The sequence below is a fragment of the Octopus bimaculoides genome, chromosome 3, assembly GCF_046866305.1.
Source record: "Octopus bimaculoides isolate indiv1 chromosome 3, ASM4686630v1, whole genome shotgun sequence".
Taxonomy (NCBI): domain Eukaryota; kingdom Metazoa; phylum Mollusca; class Cephalopoda; order Octopoda; family Octopodidae; genus Octopus; species Octopus bimaculoides.
This window is the reverse complement of record NC_142930.1, coordinates 83,189,803-83,207,846: the sequence shown is the minus strand read 5'-3', so window position 1 is coordinate 83,207,846 and position 18,044 is coordinate 83,189,803. Positions and strand designations below refer to the sequence as shown.

At 38.4% G+C, this 18,044-nt stretch overlaps 1 protein-coding gene across 3 annotated transcripts in view; it reads right to left on the bottom strand.

Moving 5' to 3' along the window:
* The window catches only part of LOC106880317 (histone acetyltransferase type B catalytic subunit), a 180,190-nt gene that overhangs the window by 146,230 nt on the left and 15,916 nt on the right, over positions 1-18,044 (bottom strand). For all 3 annotated transcript variants that reach the window (XM_089349335.1, XM_089349334.1, XM_089349336.1), the window contains exons 4-6: positions 15,046-15,169; positions 9,632-9,773; positions 839-992 (exon numbers count right to left, since the gene is read on the bottom strand). In XM_089349335.1, the coding sequence (XP_089205461.1) occupies positions 839-992; positions 9,632-9,773; positions 15,046-15,169 (420 nt within the window). The remainder of the gene's footprint in view (positions 1-838; positions 993-9,631; positions 9,774-15,045; positions 15,170-18,044) is intronic.

Below are 18,044 nucleotides of genomic sequence, written 5' to 3'. Positions count from 1 at the left end.
GAGGAAAGACTGTGACAGTCTGGATATGTTTTACTCACACCACAGTCAGGTCTGTTTCTGTAAAAATAATTTCTTGTGAAGACTACAGTGGAGGCTGGCACAGAAGACATGGTCATAGCATAACAATTACTGTTCCTTGGCACTTATGATTGCTCTGCACCCCAGCTAATGCTTGGAACTAGTAACTGGACTGTTCATATTCAGTCCACTGGTGGCAAGAATATGCTGAGAAGAAGAACCCAGCATATTCTTGCCCCCAATCATGGTCCGATGTGGAGGCAGTGAATTTGAACTTGAGATCATATTGGTTTGACGAGCTTACTCTGCCTCACTAGCTCAACATGCCTTGGCAGAGGGAGGCAGTTTTTATACTCACACCCAGGAGTATTTAAGTTAATTACATCGACTCCGGTACTCAACTGGTACTTATTTTATCAACCCTGAAAAGATGAAAGGCTAAGTTGACCTAGTGATATCATAGCTATTTTCTCTGTGTTTGTTTGTCTGGGTTATGAAAAGAGTGTGATTATTTTCAATGTTTTTTTGCAGTGGTTTTCAGAAGTTTTGAATATGTGTCTGACAGTTTGGAGGGCTTTTTTTTTTCATACAATAACAGAGACTGTTTTCTGTGATTCGGCAAACTGTGCACCTTTCATCACCAGACATTCTTTCACTTTTTAGTATTTTTGCTTTGTTGTGAAGATGGTCTGTAAATGGCACCAGTGCACAACCTGTGATGGATGAAAAGTGCTCTGTTTTGAGCATGGGCAGAATGGTACAAGAACTTGCAGACTAATTGGGAATGAAATTAGAAACTATTGATCCAAGATATACTTACAACAGATAGAATGTCCACCGATCATCATCAATATCAATATATGAAGCAGCATCAATGAAGAACAAAAGGAATGTTTGCAAGCGTTCATGATAATTTTTGAAACCAGGAGAAAGAACAGAGGCTTTGAATACTTCAAAAGTACGTTCGCAATTATCTGAAATTAGCAAAAGCAGAAGAAGAGATTAACAATCAATAAGTAATACACACTATTTGATGGGTAATCATACACAACATGTAAAGTGGTATATGAGCAAGGAATGACAAACATTGGGTTTCAATTTTCATTCTAGATTTTATTTGGTATCTATGTAGTTGTTTAGCTCCAGGTCAGACAACTAAGCAGACCTGTGATCAAAGGTAATCCAATCATGGCCATCCTGCTTTCCTTTTTTTAAAATTTCTAAATTTATTTATTCAGACTTAGCATTATATATAGAACAAAATTAATCCATATACTTTAAACATTTTTCTTTAAGATGGTAAAGTGTAAAATGAGGGAGATTTGGCTGTGCTTTCTGAGTAGGTTGCTTCATACTCGTGAGAGAGAGAGAGAGAGGATATGTGTGAGTGTGTGTGTGCATGTGCGTGCACACATACAATCTTTTGATCAAGTACTAGGGTTGTTGTGTTTGTCTAAATCCTTGAAGATGGTGCTTCAGCATGGCCACAGCCCAATGACTGAAACAAAAGGTAAAAGGCAAAAGACAAGTACAACATCACGAAATCTTTGATAGGGAAGTGGTAACCATAACTGATGATATAGGCTCCCTCACCGTACTCATCTGGTACTTTAATTTTATTGAAACCTGATGAATGAATGGCAAAATGGATTCCAGCAAGACCTGAACTCAGAACTTGATGCTTCGTGAAATTTGCCAACAGTACAGTTGCTCCACCACTCCTTTAACGACTCATTCACTGTTCCTTCCTGTGCGTTATTCTATGTACTGTTTGTACAATTCATGCACTTTTGTCTACTTTTTCTGATGAGTTTTGGTGTGCCTGGCCACTGTATACAATAATTTCATTATTATTATTATTACAATAAGCATGCTGGTTGAATTGCTTAGTGGTATTTCATCTGCTGCTATGTTCTGAGCTAAAATTCTGCTGAGGTTGACTTTGCCTTTCTTCTTTTTGGGGTCAATAAATTAAGTACCAGTCAAATATTGGGGTCAGTGTAATCGACTATCCCCCTCCCCCAAAATTGCTGGCCTTGTGGCAAAATTTGAAACCATTATTATTATTAAACACTGCAAAGATTTTTATCTGTTACTCACTGTACTTATTGGCAAGGCTACATATTGACTAGGATGTTCCATGAGGTTAAGACACGTTCAGTGTTGTCTTTTGTACTTAGGAAAATGTAAAATGATCATATTAGTTTTCAAGTAACTTTCCTCTTCTGCCACAATTTCATCTTACAATTAGTTTTTAATGTTCTATGCATATAAGTGCTTCCACCCACTTAACTATGAAAACAGAAACAACCTTGGACTTAATGATTCTATAAATAAGATGCCAAGAGAGACAGGGTACAATCAGAAAATTATTCCATAAGACTTTTACATAATTTCTAATAGAAAATAATGATACCAAGTAAGGGAGAGAACTAAAATAACACAGACGCTTGATTTTATTCAAGCTAAGTTGATACAGACTAATAAGAATGGTGAATGGACACAGAAGTTGTGATTTTCAAGCCAAGATTAAGAGCATAAGTGATGTAATTTAAACCAGTCGTGGGTAAACTGCACTCAGCAAGACTTCCTGAATGATATAACTAATGAAAAATTAGCTTGAATTCTTCAGTTGGCCTGTCTGATAATGAGTCATATCTCATGCAGCTTGCTTCTTGAAAAAGGGTTGCCCATATTCAATTTAAACAGCACTGATTAAGAAGTCAAACAAGGTTGACTGACTTCAAACAGAACCATGCTTCGATAAAAAAGGGCATTTTTTATCATGTCAATGGTGCAGTCATGCATTGCTTTCTCTTGTTGCATAGGTGGTGAGGTGGGTGAATGAGAGAGAAAGAGAGGGTGATAGAGAAAGTAATAGAAGACCATAGTGAAAGAAAGGAGTGTGATGGCGGGCAATGGGGAGAGAGAGCGAGAGAGAGAGAGAGAGAGAGAGAGAGAGAGAGAGAAAGAGAGAGAGAGAGAGAGAGAGAGAGAAAAGTCAAATGTAATAGGACACTCCAAACCGCCATTCCCATCATCTTTTCTTTTTACATCTGTTTTTTATGTTGTCATGGGTTGAGACAATTTTCTCCAGCTCAACAATTTCACCACTTGTCATGATCCTTTGTCATCTCCTTCAAGAGATTCAACCACTCAAGATTGTCTTCACTATTTCTTCCTTTGCCACAACTTCTCTCTACTTGGAACTTCTTTATACAACTGATATCCTCCAGCTCATCTGTGTTCTCTTGTTCATGCACACTTAAATTTAAATTCCAGAACTTCTAGGAGGGCAGGCTCCTCTTATTTCTTTCCAGCATTTGAAAATCGCTCACATTAAAGGATTATGTTTTGCTACCATGCAACATTGCATTTTGTACACAAGAATCACACCATTTACTCATGGATACTGAGAGTACTGTGTTGCCAGCAGATGTAATAGCACCCAGAACTTATGCTATTCATTTCTTACTCTGGCAACTATACTTTCAGAATATTCATCTTCACTGCTAGTTAGGTCAACTAGATAACTAAAGCTACTGACTACTTCAGGCATTTGAAAGAATTTAATCCATGCACACTATTATTGGTAGCAACAACTGTGCATTTGCCACTTACAAAGTCTACCGTCTCTGCCAGTCAGTGATCCCACCACATCCCTTGTACATCCAAAGTTTACATTGAATGTACAGGAGATTTGGGTTTTTACCACCTCCTTTCCTGCATAATGAGTTTGGCCACTTTTCTGAAGGCAGCGGTTTTACTTTCTTTCCTTCTAATTAAAACTTCAGTCCTTGTAAGGTTTACTTTGTGGCCTCTTGATTCTAGATTCTTCTTTAAACCTTCTACAAATCCAGCTATAAAAACTAGCTAAATTAGCATATTTAAGTTCTCATGAATGACTAATTCTAAACTCTTCTGTTATAGCTGGGGGGAACTATAATGAAGAGAAAGCGAGCTGAGAACTGAGTCTTGGTGGATACATCCACACTAATATAAGCATTGATGGACATCTATATTCCCTATTTAATTCATTGTCATTTCTTACTTTGTAGATGGCTGTGATACTCTGAGATATTCTGTGAGTTTCTATTAAGTGTTTATCGACTGCCATGACTACGGTTTCATAAGACCAATCAAGCCAAGTGAAATCTTAGTTGTGGCAGATACAGGTCTCATGCAACTGTCACCTGTGCCATACAACAAAACCACCATAAACAAAAAAAAACAAACAAGAAACTCAGAGCCCTATAATAAGTTTAACCCTATGAGAACCAGAATTTAAATAAAAAGCAACTTTGAACCATGAAAAAAGAATTCTTGGTGAAAATGATTTGAACAACCAACCTTTCTGTCCTGTTGCCCTCTAACCAATCTATTCATTTACCAACATCATCCATTCTGTGTGTATATATATATATATATTTGAATGTTGGGCCTCACGGAGACAATGACTAGCGACTGAGACATTTGGAGATATGCCGTGCATAATGAAGACCCCACTAAGCCAAGTGAAATCATAGTTGTGGTAGATACTGGTGTCACGGGACTGGCACCTGTGCCAGTGGCATGTAGAAGCACTCATTACACTCTTGGAGTGGTTGGTGTTAGGAAGGGGATCCAGCTGTAGAAACCATGTTAAATCAGACTGGAGTCTGGTGCAGCCCCTAAGCTTACCAGCCCTGGTCAAACTGTCCAACCCACACCAGTATGGACAACGGATGTTAAATGATAATGAGGATGACACATGCCAGAGGAATGAGATGATATTGCTGTACTATGGGTCTAAGATTGCTGTCTATTTTAAACTGATTTTCTCATCATTGAGTGACCCATTTTCATCAGATATGAGACCAATTCATGGAATATTCTTTCTGTGGAGCCCAGTTGTCTTTTGGTGTTAGCATTGACAACGACAGCTTCTGATCCATCTGGATTAATTAGCAAGATGCCAAGTACCTTGACATCTCCACAACCAAACAAGGGTTCAGTTTTGTCTAGTTCTTAGGGGCACTCATCCTGTTATCACTATGAAGCTGGAAGCTGATGTTATTGCTCTTGCTCAGGAAGTGTGCCAGGGACTGACAAAAGCAAAACAAGCAGAATCTGGTTTCCCAATATGGACAAAATGAGAGAAGAAAATGTCAGAAGTTGTAAAGCTTGTCTGGCCACAACTTCTGTAACTGATATCCCTTTCAGAAAGCCCATGACAGAATTTGTGCATGGACTTTAAAGGACCTATTGAAAGGAAATCTTATCTTTTTCCTCCTAATAGATGAGTACAGTCATTTCCCTGAAATAGAAATTGTCACAATAACCGTGGTGGACTTGCTTCTGAAGTTTTTATATAGTGTAATGCATCTATGGTATTCCAAAGGTCATAAAAAACGATAATGGATCTTCCTTCCAGTCAGAGGAATTCAAGAAATATGCCAAGCTGCAAGATTTCATACATAGGTGAATTGAGCCAGAACACCCTGAGAGCAATGGACTTACAATAAGTGTCAGCCCAGCTGAAAGTTTAATTGTACAATCAGACCATTCAATGTGATTCAGCCATTAACAGAAAGCAAAAAATTTGTTTCATAAACAAAACCATGTTACTGACTACATATTGGCAACCATGTGCTCATAAAACAGAAGAAGTCAACAACTGACTCTTTGTCTTTGATCCTTGACCCTTCACAGTAACTGAAATGAAAAGCTCAATAATCACAAGGGAACAGGCTAATCAGAAACTAACTCATAATGCATTCCAGTGGAAATATCTCCTGGACAGAGCAGCATGTGTGTGCCTTACAGGGAGAAAGGCAAAGGAGTACAACAGTAATAGTGACTAAGAGGATCTAGGCCTGCTGATCACGGACATCTACAGAATGCCAAAACGCAATCTACAAAGATAGCAGCAGATGTCAATCATCGAGTGGTGTCAGAACTTCGATACAGCAATAGAAATCATTGACCTCTGCCTTATCTTTGTGCCTATCTTCAGAACTGAGATGGGTAGAGGTGTGATATTCTGAGAAGTTCTAGTTTAATAAATAGGGAGTTACCTCCCTTGCAGGACACTTAACGGCACATGACAGGAAGTGGGGGAGAATATAATGGTGGTTTCCTAGAATGCATGAGAGCCTTTTGCTGTGAATTTCCTAGTGGCGCATATGAATTCGGATATTGATGCACAATGTTCATTTTATGGACTATATTCTCAGGATGGCAGCCTAGTAGGTCATTATTCTTTGACGCAAATCCAACCCTTCTATCAAAGAAGGCATTTCAATGGCATCTCTGTATATGGCTTGCAGCTTCTTACAATCCATTTATCTACACCTTATTTCTTTTTTCCTTTTTATCTACCATTAGACAACTGAATGTGGAACCCGGCCAAAAGCCTTCTGCAGGTCAACAAATGCTAGGTGAAGTGGCTTATTACTCGTTAAATACTTTAGTAGCTGCCTCACTCAGAAGAGGCACAACTATTACCCTGCTTTCGCACAAACCTCATCTCATCCAGGTTAATTCACTTCTGTTTGTGCTGTAACTCTTTCAGTAACTTTTATAACTGGTCCATCAATTCGATGCTTCTGCAGTTACCACTCTCTAGAACATTTTCATTGCTCTTGCTTCTTAATGACACTGTTACACCAAAGTTGAGTATGATGTGTCCTATGAAGTAGTATCAAAAGGTTCCCAGACTAGTTCTGTAGGGTGCCAATAGATAGCAGGACATGGCTGTGTGTGCAGTGATGGCTAGCAGTGACCTTCATGAGGCAGTGTGCTTCACAAGTTGTGCTTTTGTGGTCACGTCTATGCTGTAGTCTGTGATTTTGTCATGGACAGGAAGTTGGAACAAAGAGCCAATGTGAAATTTTGCATTAAACTTGGTAGCTATTTTGAAGGAGATGATGTTAAACCTTAGGTAAATAAGTTATTTTATTAAACATAACTAGTCCAGAAACTTTTTGATATCACCTAATACTCTGCTAAATATTTCTTATCCATAATGGACCAGCTCAGCAGCCTTCATTTCTTTAATCATGCTTTTGACCACACAACTGTCAACTGCTGATCTACTTGGCATTTCCCATGCATTCCCCTCATACAATGGCTTGCAATAGCATTTCAATGCCTCTTTCACTTTGGTATAATTGAGAGCCAATATGCCACTGACATTCTTGCAGCATCATGTAAAAAAAAAAACATCTGTGCTGGTGCCATGTAAAAAGCACCCAGTACACATTGTAAAGTGATTTGTGTTAGGAAGGGCATCTAGCTGTAGATACCATGCGAAAACAGACATTTGAAGCCTGAGTAGCTCTCCAGTTGACCAGCTCTTTTCAAACCATCCAAACCATGCCAGCATGGAAGACGGACATTAAATGATGATGATGATACTATAAACACTCCTTCACAATGATGCTTCTGAACCTCATGTCACTGAACATGCACAAACATGTAACATTAGGGTTCTCATTTTGCTAAATATACCACACGTCCAGATCATCATCTACCTACATGACACTGCCTTCTCTCTATTTTCTTGTAATCTTTCAATGTCTGTCTAGAGTAAAAATCAATAGCATAAATCTTATGAAATTGAGATATTATTCTGAAGACTATTTTCAGTTTGATTCTATTTAAAAGGTTACTTTATATTTTCATAGGAAGATTATATACATATATATATATGCTGAGTGGTTGGTGTTAGGAAGGGCATCCAGCTGTAAAAATCCTGTCAAAACAGTTACAGAAGTCTGGTGCTGGCTTCTGCCTGGCTAGCTCTTGTCAAACCATCCCACCCATGCCAGCATGGAAGGCAGATGTTAAACGATGATGATGATCCCGTAAATCCGTTAATGTGAAACATTTTTGAGTGCACTCATAAAAACTCTTATGCTATCTAATCTGGCTACTACTTATTGTTCCCATCTTCCAGAGATGCTGTTATAGTGTAGGATGAATATAGTATTAACAAGAACTTTTGGATGGAAATTCATAAATCCTTTTATGCATTGCTATGTATGTTTCCACAAACTCCATCTTTTAGCTGTATTCCACATCCATAGGATTTTACAACAGATGTAGTGTACAAGAGAGAAGACTGCATTGGTATCGCCATGTAATGTGTATAAATGAAGACAGTTGCATCAAGAAGTATCAATCTCTAATTGTAGAGGAAATGTAAAAGGGGTAGACCCAGGAAGATGTGGGATGAAGTGGTGAGAAAAGATTTACAGACGTTTGAACTCACAGAGAGGATGACAGGAGACCAAAATTCCTGGTGGTTTGCTGTGGTTGTCAAGACATGTCAAGCTAAGTAAAAGTGCGGTTGCCCTTGCATACAGGCTCATCCCCTGCAACCTTCTCCAGCTGAGCGTCCCTAATCTTGCAGGCTTGTAGGTACTGGTACCATGTAAAAATCACCTGTGCTCATCCTGCGTAAAAACACCCAGCACACTCTGTAAAATGGTTGGTGTTAGGAAGGGCATCCAGCTGTAGAAACCATGCCAAAACAGACAGGGAGCCTGAATAGCCCTTCAGCTAGTCAGCTCCAGTCAAACTGTCCAACCCATACCAGAATGGAAAACAGATGTTAAATGATGATGATTTGTAAAATCCATGGATTTTAAGGGGAATATTAATACACGTGTTTGTTTCCTCAAGCAAAAGTTGCATTATTTGTAATATCCTATGGATGAGGAATACAACAACTAAAGCATGGAGTTTGTGCAAATGTATGTAGGAATGCTTTAAAGGACTTACGAATTTCCATCCTAAGTTCTTGTTTTATATACATATATATATATATATATATATATATGTTGTTTTTTGGTGCATTTCCATATCAACCTTGATCGAGAAGATTTATGCTCAAAGGAAATCTAAATGTGATCTTTTAGCCTTTTATTTAATCACAGCTTGCTCTTTTATCAGATAGCAAGCTGTGATTTCAAGGAGAATAATTATATATTTGTGTAGTAAACACCCTGGAGTACAGGCAAACTCTATCAAACTGAATATATAAATCATTTACAATAAAAGTAGGAGATATTATATACGAGTCATGTTGTCAATGCTTCTGAGAAAAAGCATCCTGAAACTACATCCAGGATTACATCCTGAAACATCATCCAGGATGACATCCTGAAACATCATCCAGGATTACATCCTGGAACTTCATCTAGGATCACATCCTGGAACTTATCTAGGATCACATCCTGAAACTTCATCTAGGATCACAAGCAATTTTGTTTCTTTACTGTAAATAAATATCAAAAACTAATATTGAAGATATATGATTTGCCAAATTTTGCAGGAAAGATAGCAGTGGAAGTTGGGCTTCTGAACCCAATAGATAACACCTACTAAATGTAAATTGACAGTGGATGGTATGTGTAATAGAAGGCCCTCCCATCTCCTAAAAGGACAAAAAAGCTGAGATGACATCCAAATCCGAAGATGTTGGTCTAGAAGTGCCATTGGTGAAGAAAGTAAGGGGAAGAGTCATGAAAGAAAAATCTGAAAAGTAATGATACTGAAGAAAGGCATGCAAGAAATTGCTACAAAATGACGTGAATGGAAAACTTAATCAGAGTGAAGCAGTACTAACCTTTATGAATTTGATATGAATTTACTTTTTCTCCGGGGGGTCTGAACAGGTGTTCTTTTTCAAGTGAACTGACAAAGTCATCAATATTGGTCAGGTAACCTGGGGGCATCATTTCTGCTATGGGTTTCTCAACATCGTCGGCCTGACAACAGAACAAGATGAGAGGTCATAACAGAAGAACAGGTTACATTTGGGTAAAATGATTAACACAAAAGTTTGTAAAAATTAGGGAGAATAATTAACATCCAGATACATATACAGGTAGCAAGGGTGAAGTCATACTGCTGAATTGTAAATACAAAAAACATCACAGAGTAAACACAGTCTGGTGGAAGAAAATGCAACCAAGTAAAACTTAAAATCAAATGCAGTGAAAGGCAATCCATTGATGGGGTGAAACCAGCTCATCATATTCGAAATATATATTACATTACCCATATCTATTGAAAGTCTGAGGAAGAAAACTAAATATTAAATATTTTATTAGTACTAATATAACCACAATAACTATGATCACACTGGACTCAAAGGGTTTATGATAACCATGGACACAAAAGAGGCAAAGAAAAAGACATGTGGCATGTTCAAATAAAAGCTTCTTTACATTAGCATTTTTAGAATATGAAATTATGTATGTTTTTGTTTACTTCAATACTATCTCTGATACAAAGGAATAGCTCAGTGTTTTTCATGAAGTTTTGGCAATAGTAAGAATGACATTTCTTGCTAGCCATTCCTTGAGTCTGCTAACTGAAAGTGAGATAAGTTCTTTTGTTTTTGTTAGGTAAAATGTCAATTCTTATATGAAACATAGCATTACCAACTGAATCAGTACACAACTTGGAACTTCTTGGTCTGGAGGAGATAAAAGATTAGAGACAGCTTCTGCAAGAATTGAACTTAGTACACAGATGGTAAGACTAAATATTGTAAATATTTAGTTTGATGTGCTGTTTATCATCATCATCGTCATCGTTTAACGTCTGCTTTCCATGCTGGCATGGGTTGGACGGTTTGACTGGGGACTGGTGAGCCAGATGGCTGCACCGGGCTCCAATCTGATCTGGCAGAGTTTCAAGAGCTGGATACCCTTCCTAATGCCAACCACTCTGAGAGTGTAGTGGGTGCTTTTACGTGCCATTGGCACAACGGCCAGTCAGGTGGTACTGGCAATAGCCACACTCAAATGGTGTTTTTACGTGTCACCTGCACAGGAGCCAATCCAGCAGCATTGGCAACGTCCTCGCTCGAATGTTGTTTACCATGTACCACCGGCACAAGTGCCAGTAAGGCAGTACTTTTTATGTGCCACCACTAGCATGGATGCCAGTCATGTGGTGCTGTCATCGAATTTGATTTCAATTTCACTTGCCTCAACAGGTCTTCACAAGTAGAGTTTAAAGTCCAATGAAAGAAAGGTACGCCTAAGCAAGCTGGTTACACCACTGGCATAGGCCACAGGTTATGGTCTCACATGGCTTGCCAGGTCTTCTCCAGCACAGCATATTTCCAAAGGTCTTGGTCACTAGTCATTGCCTTGGTGAGGCCTAATGTTCGAAGGTAGTGCTTCACCACCTCATCCCAGTTCTTCCTAGGTCTACCTCTTCACAGTTTCCCTCATCCGCTAGGGTGTGACACTTTTTCACACAGCTATCCTCATCCATTCGTACCACATGACCATACCAGCACAGTCGTCTCTCTTGCACACCACATCTGATGCTTCTTAGGTCCAACTTTTCTCTCAAGGCACTTATACTCTGTCGAGTATGCACACTGACATTACACATCCAGTGGAGCATACTGACTTCGTTTCTTGCAAGCTTACACATGTCCTCAACAGTCACAGCCCATGTTTCACTGCCATGTAGCATGCCTGTTCGTATACATGCGTCATACAGTCTGCCTATTTTGTTTATTTTCAGCTTGCTTGTACAGAAAGTTTAAGTAGCCACTAAATTCAGAGTTGGTCATTAGAAAAAGTGGGGCTTTGATCTCAAAATACTGAATGTTACAAAGGAGATGACAGAGGACCAAGATATGTGGCGCATTGCTGTACTCAAGAAGACTTGTCTACCAAAACAGAATTCAGATCCTAAAACCAAAGTGCCACATAAAAAGCACTGGTGTGGGTATTGGTGCCATGTAAAAAGCACCCAGTACACGCTGTAAAGTGGTTGGCATTAGGAAGAGCATCCAACCACAGAAACCGAGACAAAACAGACTATGAAACCTGATGCAACCCCTGGCCTAGTCAGTTCCTGTCAAACTGTCCAACCCATGCCAGCATGGAATGGACATTAAATGTTGGCGATGATCCATGTCAAAAGTATTTCAGATGTGGCATATTTATGAGTCATTTCTCTTTATCAAGTTATGAAAGATATTATCTTTGATTTACTACAACAGGGAATATTGTTTTTGGAAATGGCTTTTGTTATGCCAGTCATTTACTGCAACTCAGGTTTGAACCTGAAACAACATATGTATTATTTTTACACAAAAACAGCAAATGAACAATTCTTAAACTGGATAATTTCACTTTTGGCTATTGCAAATAATAGACTGTTCCAATAAGTATTATAACAGAAAGAGTTAATTTGCTATTTTGTTCAGTGGCTGTGTGGTAAGTAGCTTGCTTACCAACCACATGGTTCGGGTTCAGTCCCACTGCGTGGCACCTTGGCCAAGTGTCTTCTACTATACTCTCAGGCCGACCAAAGCCTTGTGAGTGGATTTGGTAGACGGAAACTGAAAGAAGCCTGTCGTATATATGTATATATATATATAATTATAAGATCTGGTAATTAGTCATATATTAATATATTAATTAATATCGATTAATTATCAGGGGGCCAGCACATTTAAAGAATCAAAGAGATTCAGAAATATTATCTGCAATCTGACAAATTAAATTTAAATGTTGAAGTGAATCTAACGGATTTTGTGTGTTATTTTAAATGGCTTATAAACACCTTCCACGCTGCAATTGTTTTCGTTCCAGCACACAATCTCAGATCAGGTCAATTGCTATGCAAGTACATCTCCATAATATATATATATATATATATATATATATATATATATATATATATATACACACACATATGTGATGTGTATGTTTGTGTGTCTGTGTTTGTCCCCCTAGCATTGCTTGACAACCGATGCTGGTGTGTTTATGTCCCCGTCACTTAGCAGTTCGGCAAAAGAAACCAATAGAATAAGTACTAAGCTTACAAAGAATAAGTCCCGGGGTCGATTTGCTCGACTAAGGGCGGTGCTCCAGCATGGCCACAGTCAAATGACTGAAACAAGTAAAAGAGTAAAACTTGCCAAGTCTCATTTGGCTATTTATACAACCAGCTTTTGATGATATTCTTACCAACAAATACATAGAAAGTTACCAACTATGATTTTGAATTTATCTGGTTGGCATTTCATCCTTACAGCACTGAACAGATAATTGCAAGTTGTTTCAAGTTACACAGCTTGCATATCTTTCATTTCCTTGTACAGACTAAAACAACAATCAATGTGCAACGTACACTCACAAACCATTTTACAGCTATGCAGCTTAAAATTAATTGCAAGATATAAACTGCAGCTTATAGTTGCACATTCTTCAACCTACATTGCATTAACAAAATCTCTAATTCAAATAGAACTCTTAATTCAGCTAGTCTCAATAAGAGATTTGTGTTCAGATGAATGAGTACCCAAAGCAAAGAAAAGCCCCACATTTTTGCCACTTCATGTAAATGTATGTTTATTTTCTATCTCTTTCTTTTTGTGCTGTATTAAAAAGGATATTGTAAAATTGAAAGAATTGTAATACACAAATACTCTGTATAACACATTTTCTATACATGAATTAATAAACATTGACATACAAACGCTTGTAAGACTCATTTTTAAGAATGTATTTATGTACTTTGCTCTTTTTTTTAATAATTAACACTAATTACTGTTTTATAATAATTATCCCTTATCCTACCATTTAGCTTTAGTAGGTCTATACACTACAATGCAGTGCTCCAGCATGGCTGCAGCCAATGAAACAAGTAAAAGAATATGTATATACAATTACTTCATTTGTTGTCTTCTTTTTACCATTATTCAATGTTATTTTCTACAATCATAAACCTTACTTAGTAAATCAGTTATTGTTATACGATTTATCTCAATGCAGTGCAATGAAGGTCAGTGGTATACAAGGAGTTAAGAGAAAGAAAAGATCTAAAAAGAATCCAAGAAAATATATAAATCTAGTTTGAGTATAAAAACTAGAGCTACAGCTGATTATGTTGCTAGAGTATTAATATATGAGTTGAGGCATAAGCCTATAAAATGAAGGTTCAATCCTATGGTTGCACTGTTTCTTAGGTAAAAGTACTCAACTATCAATGGTTCAAGTTACCTGGCTGTAGGTAAGCAACAAAGTGAAGTTTGATTCAGAGATGTAAGCAGCAAGGGTAACGAAAAGAGAAGAGTGCTTCATTGGATGTGGCCTGCTTCAGACCACATGGTTAAGAAGGCACAAGCAAAGCTGAATGGTCATGATTCTGCTTCTCATCATGAGGTTCAGAGTTTGATCTAACTGCACGATACTTTGAGCATGTCTTCCATCATAGACTTAGGTCAGTCCAAGACTGAAATTAGGTACATGGAAACCGCTAGATGGATTAAATATAATTAAAAGGTCAGTCTTGTCACACTCTGTATCACAAAGGGTTTGAGAGTTCCATTAAGGGAACAACTGTCTAAAGAATAATCAGCCACTTACATTGAACAAGGAATCCTTTTACTTGAAGGCAACCGAAAATCACTCCAGTCTTCCCCTGAAGACAAACTGTTTCAGTGGTGCTTCATTGATCAGGTGAGTTATAGAAATTACTCATTGTCATGAAGTAAAATAAATAAAACTAGTCCAAAAACCTAAACGGTAAACGTATAGTAACAAATATTTTAATCAAGGTAACATTATAACATACCATGATTCTTTCCTGAGAGCATGACTAGTGTCGAGATTAATATTATATCAATTAACATGGATGAGTTCTCTAAAAAAGCCCTTGTTGGCTTCTAAGAACCATCAGTGTTAGCTTACTGCATGTAGTGTCTCTTGAGTAAATCAGCTTAGCTGAACCTTTTCAAGACATAAAGACGAAAGGAATTAAATTCACTAATAAATGTAATGAAACATTTGTTGACTTTACAATGTATCAATTATTTTATAGCAATGAGTTGTCCCTACAAATTTTTTTTGCAGCAAAGCAGAATGGAAGCTTAAAGAGGTGTGTTGGCCATGAACACAATGCATTGCAGGTTTCAAGATACGATCTACTAGTGCCTTTATCAGTTGCCTAGCACCCTAGTAAATTGGGCATCTGTGGCTCTACATAAATTAATATACTCACGCTAATTCCATCAAATTTTTCTGGGGTCACTTTGTCCAGGTATTTTATTTTCAGGTAAGTAATTAGAGCACCAGCTGTGTAGAACAAGTCTAAGTGAAGATCACGGTAGCCAAATATACTTTCACTGGAAAAAGCAAAACAAAATTATTAATTATCTTAAAGATCAATAAAACTGTAACTATATTGTGTATAATTGCAGGTATGGTTGTGTGGTTAGGAAGTTTTTTGGAACCACACGATTAGGGGATCAGTACCTAGTGTGGATGCTGTTGGCCTGTATCTTCTACTATAGCCACTGGTTGACCAATACCTTAGTGAAATTGGTAGACAGAAACTAAAGAAGCATGTATGTGTGTCAGTGAGTTTGTATATCCCCTCGTCTTCATGTGTGCTCTCTGATTGTAAACAAATGTTGAAACAAGCAGCATCACATTTGTTTCCACTCCTCCTCCATGTAAACACATCTGGGTTGTTTGTTGCCCAACAGACTGGAGGATTATTACCTGGTCTGGAAACAGGTGAGGGTTGGTATCTGGCCATAGAAAACTCTACCTTAATGTAGTCTCATCTAACTTGTGCAAGCATGTGGGAAAATAGATTTTAAAATGATGATGATTACTTTTCAATTACTGCATTTATTAATTTCAAAACATCCTCCCATGAAGTCATTTGTTTTATGATACAAAACTGTCCATTTTCAATAAAAACCTTCATCAACAGATCTACATGTGTAAAACTTGTTCTAAACACAACTAATCATCATTGTTATTTTAATGTCCACTTCTCTATGCTTGCATGAGTCAGACAGTATTTTGTTGAGGTAGATTTTCTAGTTGGAGGCTCTTTCTCTTGCCTTTCCACACCTGTTTCCAAGTGAGTTATTTCCTCATGACCAAATATCATCATCACCGTTTAACATCTCTTTTCCATGCTGGCATGGGCTGGATGGTTTGACTGAGGTCTGGAGAGCCAGCGGCTACACCAGGCTATAATCTGATCTGGCAATGTTCCTACAGCTGGATGTCCTTCCTAACGCCAACCACTCCAAGAGTGTAGTGGATGCTTTTTAAGTGCCACCAGCACAGGAGCCAGTCAAGCAGGTGTGGCATTGATCATGTTTAGACAATGCTTTTTACGTGCTACCGGCACAGGAGCCAGTCAGGGGCTACTGGCATCAGCGATGTTTGAGTGGTGCTTTTTATGTGCCACCAGCACGGGAGCCAGTCAGAGGACACTGGCACTGACCACGTTTAGATGATGCATTTTATGTGCCACCGGAATGGGAGCCAGTCAGGGGGTACTGGCCACAGCTACGATTTTGGTGTTTGGTTCTTTGGCTTCCAAATCCATTTTTTTGTGGATTGGTCTGCTTCTTGGCATCCTTCTGACCTCAAGTCTGAAATTATTAATAACTAGTCTATGCTGGGGGGTACAGTCTTCACCCAGGAGGGTCTTTGTATTTAAGAGCAACCCTGCATCCCACTGTCTGGTGAGGATGAAATCAATCTGGCTAGCAGAGTCGCCTGATTGATAGGTTATCAGGTGGCTGTCTGGCTTCCTGAAGTTAGTGTTGCAGATTAATAAGTTGCATGCATCACAGAACTCCAGTAGCCTAGTTCCCTCTACATTTTGGGAACCAATTCCATGGCCCCCATGAACACCACGGAAGATAACGGATTGCCATCTGACATGCTCATTAAAATCTCCAGCCACAAAGATGAGATCATTGCCATTTGTCTTTGAGGTGTCCTGTAGAAGGGTGTCATAACAGTGGTCCTTCTGATCGTTTGGCAAGCCCACTTGTGGGGTGTACGCAGAGATAATTGTAGCTATACTATTCTGCAGGACTAGCCTGAGCTTAAGCACTCTATCACATACCCTGACTACCCTTATGACCTTATCCACCCATTTCTCTTCAAGGAGTATGCCTACACCTCCTATTCCATCACTGTTACCTTCCCAGAAGATTTTATACCTATGTGCCTTGCCTGTGAGGACCCTGGCTGAAGCTCCTCTCCACCTTACCTCTTGTATGCAGCATACATCAACATGTCTCTGTTCAAGCATCCCTACAATCTCATTCGACCTACCTTTCAGTGTACCTACATTAACAGTGCCAACACTAAAAACAGGGAAAGGAATGTGGGAGAAAGCATGGGGAGGGAAGATGTTATTCAGTGCCTGAAAAGAAGGCTTTTGTGTTCGTTTCATAGACATGCTACACCTGTTCTCACTTTCGACCTGTCATCATTGAAACATTCAAGCGTGTTAAGATTGTTGCCCCTACTGGGGGTAGGAGTAGGTGTTAGTGGCGTTGTAAGTATAAGTATTATGGGCATTGTAAAAATGTAAATTTAAGCATTACTAGAGTTACAAATACATGTAAGTAAATCAATAAAGATAAAGGAGAAGAAGAAGAGAGAGGAGAAGAAGAAGAGAGAGGAGAAGAAGAAGAGAGAGGAGAAGAAGAAGAGAGAGGAGAAGAAGAAGAGAGAGAAGAAGAGAGAGGAGAAGAATATGAATATCAATATGCCAATGTTAGATTAAGTAGGTGGGCAGCTAAACTAGTTGCATTGTCCTGGGAGAAACAGAGGGAGAGAAAATTGCAGGTTTCCGGTGAGAGAAGAGACATATCTGGTAATGGTGGTGGGAGAAGAGAGAGAGATATCAGGTGTTGGTGGAAGGAGAAGAGACAGAGATATCTGGTATTGATGGTGGGAATGGGCGGATGCACTGCAGACAAGCAAGGGTTAATTTAAATAGATGGTACAAAAAATAAGTAGCCAATTTGAGCACACAGGAAGGAAGAAGATGATTCCATTTAGAAAATTACATGAACAATTAAGGAGGAATGAAGGCTGAGAGAGATTTAAGAATTTAAATAATTAACTTACGAAAGTAGATACTAGTATATAAATAATAAATAAATAAATGTAAATAATAGTACATATTAAGTGCTAATGGCGAATGGATGAGTGAAAAGATCGAAAGAGGAGAGA